The sequence below is a fragment of the Sinocyclocheilus rhinocerous genome, unplaced genomic scaffold (genome assembly GCF_001515625.1).
Source record: "Sinocyclocheilus rhinocerous isolate Xijiao unplaced genomic scaffold, SAMN03320098_v1.1 scaffold1405, whole genome shotgun sequence".
Lineage (NCBI taxonomy): Eukaryota > Metazoa > Chordata > Actinopteri > Cypriniformes > Cyprinidae > Sinocyclocheilus > Sinocyclocheilus rhinocerous.
Window position 1 is genome coordinate 2162909 of NW_015645543.1, and position 15254 is coordinate 2178162.

General features: G+C 42.5%; 1 protein-coding gene across 3 annotated transcripts in view; it reads left to right on the forward strand.

The window, feature by feature from the left end:
• Nucleotides 1-1418, forward strand: part of LOC107706467 (thy-1 membrane glycoprotein-like) — a 3757-nt gene extending 2339 nt beyond the window's left edge. For 2 of the 3 annotated variants that reach the window (XM_016510183.1, XM_016510181.1), the window contains exons 3-4: nt 427-759; nt 846-1418. In XM_016510183.1, coding sequence (XP_016365669.1) covers nt 427-759; nt 846-982 — 470 coding nt within the window. In that variant the 3' untranslated portion in view covers nt 983-1418. Of the gene's footprint in view, nt 1-426; nt 760-841 lie in introns of all 3 variants that reach the window. The other variant, XM_016510182.1, reaches the window with a different exon arrangement.
• Nucleotides 1419-15254: the final 13836 nt, after the last annotated feature.

Genomic DNA, 15254 nt, shown 5'->3' on the forward strand with positions numbered 1-15254 from the left:
AGTAATAATATATATAGAGAGATAGATTATATATATATACACACACACGCACATATAAAACAATAATAATATTTAATATATAAATATATAAGTACACTTTTCTATGGATACAATATATCACAATCAATAATACATTACCTCACATATAGCTGAAAAGAAGATTTACCAACCCACTTTTGTTAAATGGAAAATGAACATCCAGTTCAAAAATGTAAAAGATTCAAAGATTCACCCTTTGTAATCCTCAAAAGAGAGAAAGTCAGTGTTGAGGAGGCATGAGACTGAGCAAATTATGACAACTATAATTTTGGGGGGTACTTTAAATAAATGTAGTGCTGTACTGAACTCTTGACTTTTACAAAGCATTTTAAAAGATATGGCAGATATGACAAATACCTAACAGGCTCAATGATTTCTCATCTCCAGTTCTGATGATCCCAGTGTTGTGTCAGGATGAAGAGGGTGTAATTACAGTATGCCAAGAGGAAGATAACGACCTCAGAGTGGACTGCCTTCTGGAGCCCAGACACAACTACCACACAGACTATGAGTTCTCCATGTCTAAAGGCCAGAAGGAGATCATCATAAACACCAACATCTCTGGAATCATGCCTGAACCCAAGTTCAGGCACAACACGTTTGTGACAGAGCTTGAGCCATATGGATTCAGGCTGACCATTATGAGCTTCACCGTCACTGAGAATACAACGTTCATCTGTAAAGTAACCAAGATCCAGAAGACTCTGTCTGTTGAACTAGGTAAAGCAGCTGTATTGTGGCACTATGTAAAACGAAATGAATACTTTCTCTGCCTAAACCTGAACTTGTCTTTGCCTTTCAGACAGCATCGAGCCCTGCTCTGCCATCAGTGTGTTTCTGCTGGGTTATCCTTGGCTCAATCTTCTGGTTCCTCTGTGCATCTTACAGCTATGGGAAGCCTTTTAAAAATAGTCAGCTATGCCATCATATTTGCAGAGTATAAATAGAGTATTTCTGTAGATTTCTCAGCATATTTGAGTATTTTTAGAAATGCTTTTCGATCTACATGCTCTGCCTTTACTGTAAAGTAAGTAGGCTACCGGTTGCTGCCTCTATGAAGGTATTTGTTTACTTTATGCTTTATTACTTGTCTAGCCAAAGCACAAATGAAGACATGTTGTGTGTGCAATAAGTTAAAGGATTTTTAAGATTCTTGACTGCTATTAAAATTGTTGATGAAGTTGTGTCGAGCAATTGTACTGCAACAGTGCCATAATGCTTTCAATGAAATGCACCATTAACATCTTGGGTCATTAGTGTGTAGATAAATAAATAAATCCCATAATTTATTGGCTTAATTATGGTTTTCCCAGCACTTTGAACATAATTATAAACTCATTTTTCCCTCACAGTTCACTTGTTTAATTTTGCACAGTTGCACACTGTTTAATGTTTGTGTGAAAGAAAAAATATTTTAATGGTATAAGATATCATTTTAATTTGATCAGTAGTTTGTTTTGAAAATGCTATTGCCATCTTAGAAAATGTATCTTTAATAAAATCTGTCACTGGTGTTATAGCTCTTGCTTCATTTGTGAAATAAAATAAACCAATAAAATAAAAAATAAATAAAAGTTGTCCTTTTTGATTACTAAAAATGTCAAGATGATAATAAATCCCATCAGCTAGGTTATTGGAGATAAGTGAATGAGCTCAAGACTTCAACACATTTTTGAGCAAAATCCTTAACTTCTCTTCTCTTTAAACTCAATGAATTGTGGTTGGTCACTTTGCATGTCAACAAGATGGCCTTTTCCAGGTGGTTCCTGTCCATAAAAAGCTGCAAAAAGGTCCAGGCATTCAGTCAAAAGTTAAAAGTCAAAGTCAAAGGTCTGGCTATACTTTATAAAAGAAATGGCCAATGTAACCCCTGTTAGGCAATTTAAGCAGAGGGATTAACTCACAGAGGGAATAAGCAATAACTCACTAGGGCTTAAATGATTATTGCAGGTACACTGTAAGTCAATCAGAATCTAATCAGAAGGCGCAAGAATTCGTAAGAGGCAAGGCACACACACACACATATGATGTTAATGCGCTTATTTATATAGGGTAGAATGATTTTCAGGGGAAATTGACAGGATACGTGGTTGAATATGTCGATGACACTACATAAAAGGCAAAAAAACAAGTAAATAAACCAAAAGAAATGCAGACTGAAATAAATGTATCAATCAGCTTTAAAATCTGACTTCCAACCAAATAAAATAACCAAGATGAATTGAAATTAAAACCTTAACAGGAAATTATTTCCTCCAAAATAAATTAAATTGTACTCAAATGTTCTATTGCAGGTTTTATACCCTCTTTCTCTTTTTCTTATATACACAACTCAAATATATACTCAAGATCAGCAAATATAAAGTAATAAACCCAAATGTCAGTACTTATATGGAGTCAAACATACAAATTCCCACTGTAAACACTTATTTGTACAAAATAAAACTGCATGAATGCATATCAATGTAGTATCGTAACTCTTAGAATGCACAGTTCAAAAGAAAATGTCAGTCTAAATAATAACGAATGGTATTCTCCGTCCTCAGTTCCTTATAATCAGTGATCCAGTGCTCGAAAAGAAAATATTAGATACTCCAAACCTTCAAGAATCCAATGAAATATTTTGTTGGAGGCTTAGTGATACAGATGTCCATGGAGACAAAAGATAGATGTTTCTGGTCGATTTACGGTTGGCTCGCCATCTTCACACGGTGCACAACTGAAGTGTTGATATCAGTGCAGTCCACAAATTGAAGGATCCAGATTCTAGATTCTAAGATAACAAAACTGGCCTGTGCACACACACAGAATGAAATCCTCAATCAATCCACACTTCACATACATTTCACTCAACATATACACATCTTTACCGCTCTGTACATATTTTTCTTATGACAATGTATACATTCACTGAACATTTTTCCCTTCCAAACACATCAATACACCATTGAATCACTATATTCCAACATGCATACTAAATAGACATTTTTTAACTCACCGATTCCCTTGTGTATTAATGATATTTCTTGTTTTTTTCAGGTTTCCGATGACGCAACGATGGCCTACTGGATTTCAGCGCGACGACGGTCACACGGATCAACAGGATATAAGTAAGTTCTTTCAAACTACTCAAACTTATTTATCAACAAAATATCTGCAAAATAACTTACAGTTTGTTCTTAGCAGGCGTACTTCAATAAAATCTAATAAATCAAGATTTCACGCAGCTTCTAAGGCGCACATCTCTTCTCGCGTTTTCTCTCCCGTGCAGCTTCCCTAAGGGCGGAGTCAGCTTGACCTAATTACACTCGATTGGCTGCTCACCTGCGCAGCACAGACCTAGAGCTCAAAATAAAATTTAAGTTTTACATGTGATTATTTACTTCCCATCTTACATTGTAAGTAATCCATGTCTAATGGGAAATATATATACATTTAATCTTTTATCCTATAATTTCCTTTTACATTACTTAGTTATTTAGCTTAACTGTATTCATAATTGACTCAGACTACAAATGTCTTTGAGCCTGGGTTACACCCTCCCCCCTTAGAACCATGCAAGCCCCTTTGCATGTTGCCAGTGGCTGCATACTCTTGTGATGCAGGACAACTCATATGGGAACGATCTTGCAGGGACTCTGAAAAGGCTTCATTCAGGCCCTGAAGAAGGGACTGAACTATGGTTATCAAAGGGTTTCCCAATTTCGGGTAAGTCAAGATTTTGGGTTTCTCTTTTGTCCGAACAGACCTCCTTAACTCATTTCTTGGATGTATGAATTCGATGGCTTCTTCGTCGATTTCCATATGTTCTACATCATTTAATTCCTCTCCAGCCGAAATGGACCCTGGCACGGAAGATTCCACATTCAAACTTGGGTTTTGCGCTATCAAGGTAGTTGAATGGGTTAAGTCAGCCAATTCTTCTCTTTCAGATTGGACTCCAGGATTCCAAGGCAAGTTTCCTTCAGGATTTACAGGTAAGTTCTCCTCAGGGTTTACAGGTAAGTTCTCAATAACCTGTAATTCAGGCATTTCATTCGCTAAGCCTGTTCCCAAGGATTGGGCAATGTCCTCCTTCCCAGGTTGTGTCACTTTGGAAGTATGAACAGTGAGCGGCTCGCCTACGACTTCAAATTGGGGTCCTGAATAATAACCTTCCTCTTCTGAATCGGGAGTATCTTCTTCAGGACTTTCACAAATCGCTTTACTGCACGTTTTGAGCCTGGGAACCAAACTTTGTGTCTTGAGTTCACTCACATCAGAGGAAAGAGTTCCACAGGGAAGCAACAAGTCACGGTGTAGCGTTCGAGTAGGCCCTGTTTGAAACTCAGGACATACTTTGTACACAGGTAAATCGCCATAACGGTCTACCACCACATACACTGTTTCCTCCCATTTGTCAGCAAGTTTATTCTTTCCTCTCGGTCTAACACTTCTCACAAGAACTCTGTCACCTTTGTCCAATTCAGATGCTGTCACATGTTTGTCGTAACGAGTCTTATTTTTCTCAGCCATCCTTTTGGAGTTCTCAACTGCAATCCGGAAACTCTCCTCAAGGCTTGACTTTAGGTTCTTTACATACTGAGAGTGTGTCACATCTGCCTTATCTCTGAGAGGTAATCCAAATGCTAGATCTACTGGCAGCCTGGGTTGTCGCCCGAACATTAACTTGTAAGGGCTAAACCCGGTGGTTTCATTTCTGGTGCAGTTATATGCGTGTACGAGTGGCTTCACGTACTCCTTCCAGCAGCTTTTCTTCTTGGCCTCCAGGGTTCCAAGCATATTTAACAAAGTTCTATTGAACCTTTCAACGGGATTGCCCCTCGGATGGTATGGGGTTGTTCTGACTTTCCGCACCCCAGCAATATCACACAATTCTTTGATCAAGTGTGATTCAAAATCAGGGCCTTGATCACTGTGAAGGCGTTCGGGATAGCCATAATGACATATGAACTGCTCCCACAGACACTTCGCAACAGTCTTGGCTTTCTGATTTGGGGTCGGAACAGCAAGGGCGTACTTAGTAAAGTGATCAGTTATTACCAACACATCCTTAGTGTTACTGTGGTCCGGCTCGAGGGTAAGAAAATCCATGCATACCAATTGTAAAGGGCGGTTGGTTGTAATGTTCACGAGTGGTGCAGCTTTTTCGGGTAGAACCTTTCTCCGTATACATCGACCACATGTTCTTATCATATGCTCTATGTCTGAAGCCATTTTGGGCCAATAGAATCGATTCCGCACCAAATCCAAAGTACGGTCGATACCCATATGACCAAGGTCATCGTGCAGATGTTTAAGCACATCAGAACGGTATTCTTCGGGTAAAACCAATTGATACATGACCTTATCAGCCACACTCCTCCTTCGATAGAGGACTCCATCGTGGAACTCCAATCGTTCCCGTTCCCTAAGAAGGTAAGGTAGCCTAGGAAGAGCATCACGGACAGTTCTTGAAGGGGTCTCTCCGGTCTGGATTTGGGTAATGACTTCTCTAATACAGGGATCGGCCAGTTGTGTTCTCTGGATTTCTGAAGGAGATAGATGGGGGATAGTTGGTAGTCCTCCACACTGATCTTCTTGCAAATAAACATCGGGTACTGCAGCTGTCTGCATTTTCAGGGAACTGATAAAAGCAGCAGGTAAGTCATGTGAATACTCAGACCATTGAGTAAGACAACTGTCGCAACTGGCTTTTACTACCTCACTACTGATCTCTTGCTTTTCAGCTTCTGCAGTGAGCCGTTCAGCAAAGGTAAGTATTTGGTTTTCCTCAATGTGAGAAGTATCATCTATAGTGAGTTCTGAATGAGGTCGCGGAGACAACCCGTCGGCATCAACATTCTGTTTCCTACAACTGTACTGGAGTTTGAAATCGTAAGTAGAAAGCGCTGCTAACCACCTATACTCTCGGTCTAACACTTCTCACAAGAACTCTGTCACCTTTGTCCAATTCAGATGCTGTCACATGTTTGTCGTAACGAGTCTTATTTTTCTCAGCCATCCTTTTGGAGTTCTCAACTGCAATCCGGAAACTCTCCTCAAGGCTTGACTTTAGGTTCTTTACATACTGAGAGTGTGTCACATCTGCCTTATCTCTGAGAGGTAATCCAAATGCTAGATCTACTGGCAGCCTGGGTTGTCGCCCGAACATTAACTTGTAAGGGCTAAACCCGGTGGTTTCATTTCTGGTGCAGTTATATGCGTGTACGAGTGGCTTCACGTACTCCTTCCAGCAGCTTTTCTTCTTGGCCTCCAGGGTTCCAAGCATATTTAACAAAGTTCTATTGAACCTTTCAACGGGATTGCCCCTCGGATGGTATGGGGTTGTTCTGACTTTCCGCACCCCAGCAATATCACACAATTCTTTGATCAAGTGTGATTCAAAATCAGGGCCTTGATCACTGTGAAGGCGTTCGGGATAGCCATAATGACATATGAACTGCTCCCACAGACACTTCGCAACAGTCTTGGCTTTCTGATTTGGGGTCGGAACAGCAAGGGCGTACTTAGTAAAGTGATCAGTTATTACCAACACATCCTTAGTGTTACTGTGGTCCGGCTCGAGGGTAAGAAAATCCATGCATACCAATTGTAAAGGGCGGTTGGTTGTAATGTTCACGAGTGGTGCAGCTTTTTCGGGTAGAACCTTTCTCCGTATACATCGACCACATGTTCTTATCATATGCTCTATGTCTGAAGCCATTTTGGGCCAATAGAATCGATTCCGCACCAAATCCAAAGTACGGTCGATACCCATATGACCAAGGTCATCGTGCAGATGTTTAAGCACATCAGAACGGTATTCTTCGGGTAAAACCAATTGATACATGACCTTATCAGCCACACTCCTCCTTCGATAGAGGACTCCATCGTGGAACTCCAATCGTTCCCTTTCCCTAAGAAGGTAAGGTAGCCTAGGAAGAGCATCACGGACAGTTCTTGAAGGGGTCTCTCCGGTCTGGATTTGGGTAATGACTTCTCTAATACAGGGATCGGCCAGTTGTGTTCTCTGGATTTCTGAAGGAGATAGATGGGGGATAGTTGGTAGTCCTCCACACTGATCTTCTTGCAAATAAACATCAGGCACTGCAGCTGTCTGCATTGTCAGGGAACTGATAAAAGCAGCAAGTAAGTCATGTGAACACTCAGACCATTGAGTAAGACGACTGTCGCAAATGGCTTTTACTACCTCACTACTGATCTCTTGCCTTTCAGCTTCTGCAGTGAGCCGTTCAGCAAAGGTAAGTATTTGGTTTTCCTCATTGCGAGATGTATCATCTATAGGGAGTTCTGAATGAGGTCGCCGAGACAACCCGTCTGCATCAACATTCTGTTTCCCACACCTGTACTGGAGTTTGAAATCGTAAGTAGAAAGCGCTGCTAACCACCTATAACCAGCTGCATCTAGCTTGGCAGTGGAAAGGACGTAGGTTAAGGGGTTACTATCTGTCACTACCGTGAAAGTACTGCCATAAAGGAAGTCATGGAACTAAAGTTGAACTCAAGAGAGGACTCTGGAATGGGTTCAGTTTCATCTACTTTGTTGGACTGTTTATTTGAGATCACAGACTGGACAGCCTTTAATTCAGCTACAATACATCTGGAAGGGACTGTAATGTTGTGAGCGGTAGGATTGGAGATTACTACAGGTAAGCGACAAGGTTTAGTGTCCCCAAGGGTAACTACAGATGTCTTAACAATCAAGCCACCAGGTAGTGAAGAGGAGGATGGATGTTCGATGACTACCCATTTGTCAGGGTACACTCCTTGAACGAAAGCTGTCCCACAAAGAACTGTGCTTTGACCAGCTGGGATTGTTTGAGATTGCTTCTCAGGTAAGCGCACTAGCCCAACATTTCCTTCCACACCTTGTTTTTGGCGTAACTCTAGGATCTTAAGGACCTGCTTATACCCATAAGAGGGTGAAAAGTAACGGGGTTTGTGTTGTGAAAAATCCTTGTATAACTCGTCCAAGGTATTTGTGCCAATCAATATAGACGGCTGAAAGGTAGAAGGAAGACCATGGACAACAAGAGCTAAGGTAGGCACCTCCATACTGACTCCAACAAAATCTCTGGGGAAGATGATGTTAACTTCAACGTAACCAAGGTAGGGAACGTTTTGACCATTTGCACTCTCAACTTCAAGCAAATTGTCTAAGGAGTGAATTTGTTGGTCACCAAGATTTATGTTGTAGAAAGACTGTGTGATGGTGGTGACTTGTGAACCTGTGTCGAGCAAACAGTCACACGTCATTCCTACTATGTCTACCTGGGAGGTGCATCTAGTTCCAATTAACCCTCTGGGTACGACTGACTGCCGTGAGTTCACCTGTGCTCGTGACATCGACACTTTATATGGTTTGGGACACTCTGAATAAATCTCAGTTCCCGCTTGCCCCGCAGCAGGAACTGCTGTTAGTTTAACCGTGGCTTGGGGCTGCCATACTGCAAATCCCATTCATTCTGCCGCTTTGTGAGTTGGTCTCTTTTTTCTGCCACTAATGTGGGATTAGGATCATTTGAACAAGAGCTGGCAATATGTCCTTCCTCTCCACACCTGAAGCAGTAGCCCGGTTTAGGTCTAGCTGGTTGTGATTTGTCCGAAGCTTTGTCTTTTCCTCTGGAACTACCTGCGTTCTGTTTACTCACGGATTTGTTAGCACTTGTCTTAGAATTTGATTTGTCTTTAGACTGTTTTGAAGTTAGTACTGCAAGCTGCTTTTGGAGCTCTGTTATTTGACTTGCCAATTGAGCAGTAACAGAATGCAACTGAGTCACATCATCTCCAAAAGCTGTCTGAGACCGTACTACAACATGCTGCTTAGAACTTCCCAAGTGTTGTTTCATCCGCACACTTTTTGAAGCGTGTTTGTTCTCCTCAACACGTAACATTGTCTTTAGCTCAGCAAAGGACGGGGGTGAGACCTTTTTCTGTTCTAATTGCAACTCTAAAAGCAAGGAGCTTTCCCAGCATCCTCTGCAAAACTGTTTAAGCAGATGCTTATTGATCTCTGAGTTAAGCACTCCACCCCGTCGCATGGTGGTCTGCAATGCCACGTGTAGTCGCTGTAAATAAGCAGACGGCTTCTCACCAGGGTTCTGAAATGTGTTCAGAAATTTGGCGAATAATTCATCACCATCTTCGATGGGTGCAAAAGCAGAATCGAGAAGCTGAATGTAAGCTGAAGGCAATGCTGTAGGACTAAGGGATTTTACAATGTCTGCTAATGCCACGTGTAGTCGCTGTAAATAAGCAGACGGCTTCTCACCAGGGTTCTGAAACGTGATCAGAAATTTGGCGAATAATTCATCACCATCTTCGATGGGTGCAAAAGCAGAATCGAGAAGCTGAATGTAAGCTGAAGGCAATGCTGTAGAACTAAGGGATTTTACAATGTCTGCTGCTGGGGATAGGAGACTCTCACAGATTCTGCGTACTCGGTGGAAATCTGAGACCGTTTGGTCTTGAAGGAGGAGTTCAGCGCTGGCGCTCCAAGTTTCGTAGTCAACCTCATTCGGTGGGCGGGGAGTTCGCCCAGAAAAAGCACGGAGTCTCAAAGGCGAGTTCCCAGATATCGCAAAGTCACTAGTGCGTACAAGATGCTCCACTACAACTTTTTGTACTGCAGGTGGATTTAAGTCACTGACGGTCAGTGATGGGGATTCTGGGCATGTTGCTGCAGCTACTGGCGGAACAGTGTAAGGTCGTGCAGCATTTGTTGGCACCTGAGACTGCCTAAAAGTGGAATCAGTTTGGGGCAGGTCTGCCGGATGAGCAAGTAAAGTGTCGCCAGCTTCGACAAGGGTGGGCTCAGAACATGGTTTTGGCACAACCGCCTCATGAATATGAACCAACACGCCCTTCAGAACATCCTCAAAACTTTCCCCACTACGGCTCGCCAGAGCTTCCAGCTCACTGAGGTAAGTTTGGGTTGTGGTCTTTCCCAGTCTCTGAACATAAATATCTGACAGGGCTGTTACACGGAAAGAGACATCAGGATTATTTCGTGCTTGTTGGACATAGGGAAGCACTGTCCGTAGGGTTTGCACCGCTAGTCCCGAGTTGAATTCAACTATTAAAGACTTCTCTGTCTCTAAGCTAGGATCACTCACTGGGATTGCTCTATTAATTGACCCGTACTGCTTCACATAGTCCAATATTTCCTCATCCATTTCCATTCCGGTTATGCCATTTATTAAAATAGCATTTGGGACTTTCACACATTCTTTTTCTACAACCTCCATCTTGTTCTATTTGTTGTTGTTTTTTGTTCACTTCACTATATCTACGATTGTTGAAAACAGCTAGTTTTCTCAAAGCGAGAACTATAAATCACTTATAGTAAATATGTGTGTGGTTCCCTTTGCCTCTCCTTTTTCAGGTTTCCGATGACGCAACGATGGCCTAACAGTTTGTTCTTAGCAGGCGTACTTCAATAAAATCTAATAAATCAAGATTTCACGCAGCTTCTAAGGCGCACATCTCTTCTCGCGTTTTCTCTCCCGTGCAGCTTCCCTAAGGGCGGAGTCAGCTTGACCTAATTACACTCGATTGGCTGCTCACCTGCGCAGCACAGACCTAGAGCTCAAAATAAAATTTAAGTTTTACATGTGATTATTTACTTCCCATCTTACATTGTAAGTAATCCATGTCTAATGGGAAATATATATACATTTAATCTTTTATCCTATAATTTCCTTTTACATTACTTAGTTATTTAGCTTAACTGTATTCATAATTGACTCAGACTACAAATGTCTTTGAGCCTGGGTTACACCAACCTAAAACCTCAACAGATTTTATCCACTGAATTAAACAAGTGCCCCTCAACAAGAGCCCCTCTCTCTGTCTAAAATGTTACCTGAGAAGCAGAAGTAGTACAGCATCAGTTCCCTTTCGAACGGTCTCTCCCGTTGCATATAACGCTATGGGGAAAACTCCTGTTTTACTCTGTACTGATGCTTGATTTGTTCACGTTTGTGTAGCTGCACAAACCAATGGCGCTTTAGCCCACCAGAAAGGGCGGTGCCGACCCCTATATAAGTCGACTCAGAGCGCCATTCATCAGATTATTCTCCTTCAGTGACGAGGATCATCTTTTCGCTGACTCTGCAATCAAGAAGCCGAAGAAGGAAGAAGCTCAGCCTGCAGCTCGCCGCCGTAGAAGAAGCCCCGGCAGTGGAAGAAGTGAGAAGCTTTCCCCTGTGGCCATCTGGCACCTAAAAGAGCAAATTTCTGAGCAAATTTCCTAGCGACCTTGTTTCAAATGTCGCGCCACGAGTGTGGCTCGTGCAGGAAATCATGCACAATGCAGAAGGGCAGTGAGTGCGTCGCCTGTCTGGGCAGCGCCCACGCAGAGCCGCGAGCTCGCTGAGACGGAATGCTCTCACAGAGAGCATGAGTCTCGCTCTTCTCCACATGCGAATCGCCTTCTTCAATGAAGCGAGCTCGGAGAAAGAAACGGTGGAGTCACGGGGCTTAGCAACCGGGTTTGAGTGATCCCATGCCGGCTCAGAGCCCACGTGCTCACTCTCCCTGCAGCACTTTGATCCGCCGGTGTGTTTACACGTAAGGATCAGCGCCCCTCGTTACACCGAGCGGCTCCATCCTTCTGGGCGGATCGGAGTAGAATGCTGTCACCAATGATTTCATATCGCTGACAGCATTGCATTTGTGTGTGCGTCACTGAGGCTGCGCTCACTAACACAGACTGCTTTCACTTTGAAAGCATGAATCTCGCTCTTCTCCGCTCGCGAATCGCCTTCTTCAGTGAAGGCAGCCCGCTCTCCCGTTTCTCTTCCTTCAGCTAGCTCGGAGAAGGAAACGGTGAAGTCACGGAGCTGCCCTTACCAAAAAGTAGTATACTTCAAGTTTATTTTATTAAGTATACTTAAGTAAAGTTCAAGTATATTTTTAAGTATACTTTATGTAGTAAGTATACAAATATCAGTGTACTTTGTAAATTGGCCCACTTTCTAGTATATAAAAGTATACTTTAAGTATAACAGTCAGGGCTCGCCAAATCGCTAGCCCGACGTCCCGGGTGGTATTGTGTTTTCCAGTCGGGCTACCAAAATGTATCGCTCTCCTGACCGACGGGCTATCTTGAATAGTGATATAAAAATCCCTTCCTTGATTCGCGTTGTTCACTCGCTTGTAGGGGTGAAACGGATCATAGTTTATCATTTACACGTGTTTCTAAGTCTTACCAATTTAAACATTCAAGTGTTTTAAACCATTCATGTGCATGAAGAATTCAGTTCGGTGCTCGCGCGCACACGCTCAAAGCGCGCACATACAGAGCGGCGTTTCAGGCAGAGCGCGAATACAGAATTGATTCCTCTTTCGCTTGAAGGGACACATACACGCAAAATTATCTCAAAATAATCTCGGCAAGTATTTTCATGTCTTAAATGAACGTAAACAGTGGATGAGCTTATAGGTATACTGATAGCTTACTAATGAAATACTTGTAGTAGCATTTTTAGTGTATAGTCTCAGTAAACTACTAGTTTAGTAGTTTTATACTGTAAGTATACTCGTAAGTTTTCTTTAAGTGAACTTTACATCATACTTTAAGTATACCACTATGTCCCTATTTAGATATTAATTTGTATATATTTTGTTACACGAATATCTGAACATACAAAACATCAAAAGAAAGAACAGGGTATCTGCTTGTAAACAAAAACATTTTATTCTAGCTTCATGCATTCTTTTTTTAAACACTTGAATTTGGGTAAGTGTCATAGATAAAAAATTAAGAAATAAACGACATTTTGAATAAAAAACTGAAAAAAAGACTATGAATCAAAATGTAGATAGAGTTGATCAACACCCCAAAGCTTGACAGTCATTATTACTTCTTTACTGGTCGACATTTTATTCCATAACGTTACACAGTTTTGATGCTGTTTTATGTCTGATGATCGTGTTAGATTACGGCCGTTTCTCAAACATCCTCCTAAGGTCGCATTTTCAGGCTGCATATGTCATCAAGCCTGGTTTATTTCAGTTAACTGAGCATTATATTCACAAGTCATAAGCATATTATAACAATTTACGCTTAACTAAGAATAATGGTCAAATTTATAACTATTAATATTCTAAAATAAGATCTTCTTTATGACGTATGCAGCCTACAAATGCAACCTCCGAAGGACACAGCCTTTCGTTTGAGAAACGGCCTACATGTGGAAGCATCTGTTGTTTCAGTTTCTTCTTCACTTGTGTTTTTTGAAAATTCTGTACAGAAGATATGTACTAGCGCCCCCTACCGCATTACAATGAAAACACTGATTCTAGGAGCACAAGTAGGCCTATAGCTCAAATATATTTAGACTTTTTCTAAGTATAAGTCAAGTATACTTAAATGTGATTTTAAGTATATTTCTGAGAAGTACATAAAGTCAATATCTGAGAAGTACATACAATGTAGACTAAAAGTATACTTTCCTATTTTTAGTTTAAAAGAAGTATACTAATAGCACACTTGAATAAACTAATTTTTCGTAAGGGTGAGCAACCGGGTTTGAGTGATCTCATGCCGGCAAAGAGCCCGCATGCTCACTCTCCCCCCACAATTTCATCCGCCGGCGTGTTTTACACGTGAGGAAAAAAACGCCCCTCGTTACATCGAGTGGCTCAATCCTTCTAGGCGGATCGGAGTGGAAGGCTGTCACTAATAGTTTAATATCGCTGACATCTTCGGATTTGAGTCCGCCGCACGCCTGGGACACACCCACGCTGAGGCTGTGCTCACTGAGACAGTCTCACTAGGAGAGCGTATGTGTCTCGTTCTGCTTCTCTTGCGGTTCGCCTTTTTCAATGAAGATGGCACCGCCCCTCCCGCTCTCACGTTCTCTCCTCCCAGTTGCCTATAAGGTTAGATCTCTGCCACAATTCTGCGCGCGAAAGACTTGTCTATAGTCCTACGGGCCCTACGGGTGACTTTCAAGCGCTGTCAATCAGCGCCTCTTGTCTTGAGTTTGGACCTAACGATTGTAAAGTCATCCTAAAACCAAGACATGGATATGTTTCTAAGGTGCTCTCGACTCCGTTCAGGAGCTCAGGTGATCTCCCTATTGACGCTCCCCGCTACTGATCTTGAGCAGGGTCTGAACCTGCTCTGTCCAATAAGGTCTCTGAGAGTATATCTAGAGTGCTCTAGCCTGTTCACACAGTCAGAGCAGCATTTTTGTTTGCTCTGGAGCCTGCCATAAGGGACTGCCGGCCACAAAGCAGCGACTTTCTTGCTGGATTGTTGATGCAATAGCCTTGGCTTACGCCTCAGAAGGCTTACAATGCTCTATAGGTGTGAGGGCCCATTCCACAAGGGGGATGGCCTTCTCCTGGGCATGGTCCAGTGGGATTTCTATTGGTGAGATCTGTGCGGCCGCCGGCTGGTCGTCGCTGTCCACATTTGCCAGATTTGACAACTTAGACGTCCCTGCCTTGCAGGCGCGAGTTCTTTCGGTTTAAATTGCCATTCTTCCCCCCTTTGGGCGAAGCTGGTTGTATTCGTGCTTCTCAGCTACTAACTTGGGGCACGATGTGCCCAGGTTTTTAGGGTTTCTTATTAGTGTTCCGAGACTGGGCTCGCAGAGCAAGATATTCTGTATCTGCTCATAGCGCAGCGTGATTGGATGCGTTCCCCATAGCGTTATAAGCAACGGGAGAGACCGTTTGAAAGGGAACGCTCCGGTTACTGACATAACCTCGGTTCCCTGAGATAAGGGAAAGAGTGTTGCGTCACTCGCCGTGCTATAAGCTGCACGCAAATCGATGACTGTCACTTCAGTCGAATGATCTGATGAATGGCGCTCTGAGCCAACTTATATAGGGGTGTCGGCTCCGCCCTTTCTGTCGGGCTAAAGCGCCATTGGTTTGTGCAGCTACACAAACGTGAACAAATCAGGCTTCAGTACAGAGTAAAACAGGAGTTTCCCCCATAGCATTATACGCAACGCTCATTCCCTTATCTCAGGGAACCGAGGTTACGTCAGTAACCGGAGCATTTTCAAGCTCTCAGCTCCCTCTACTGATGAAAAGCTTTACCAGTGTTAATTCTCGTATTGCTTCGCTGATTTTTGGTGTGTTGATCCTTGAATGTTGAAAACCAATAAACCTAGAAGTTACATGAGTTTCACCCACATAGGGAATTTTAGGCAGGTTTATTGAGTTTGGCACAGACTACAGTAGTACAGTAG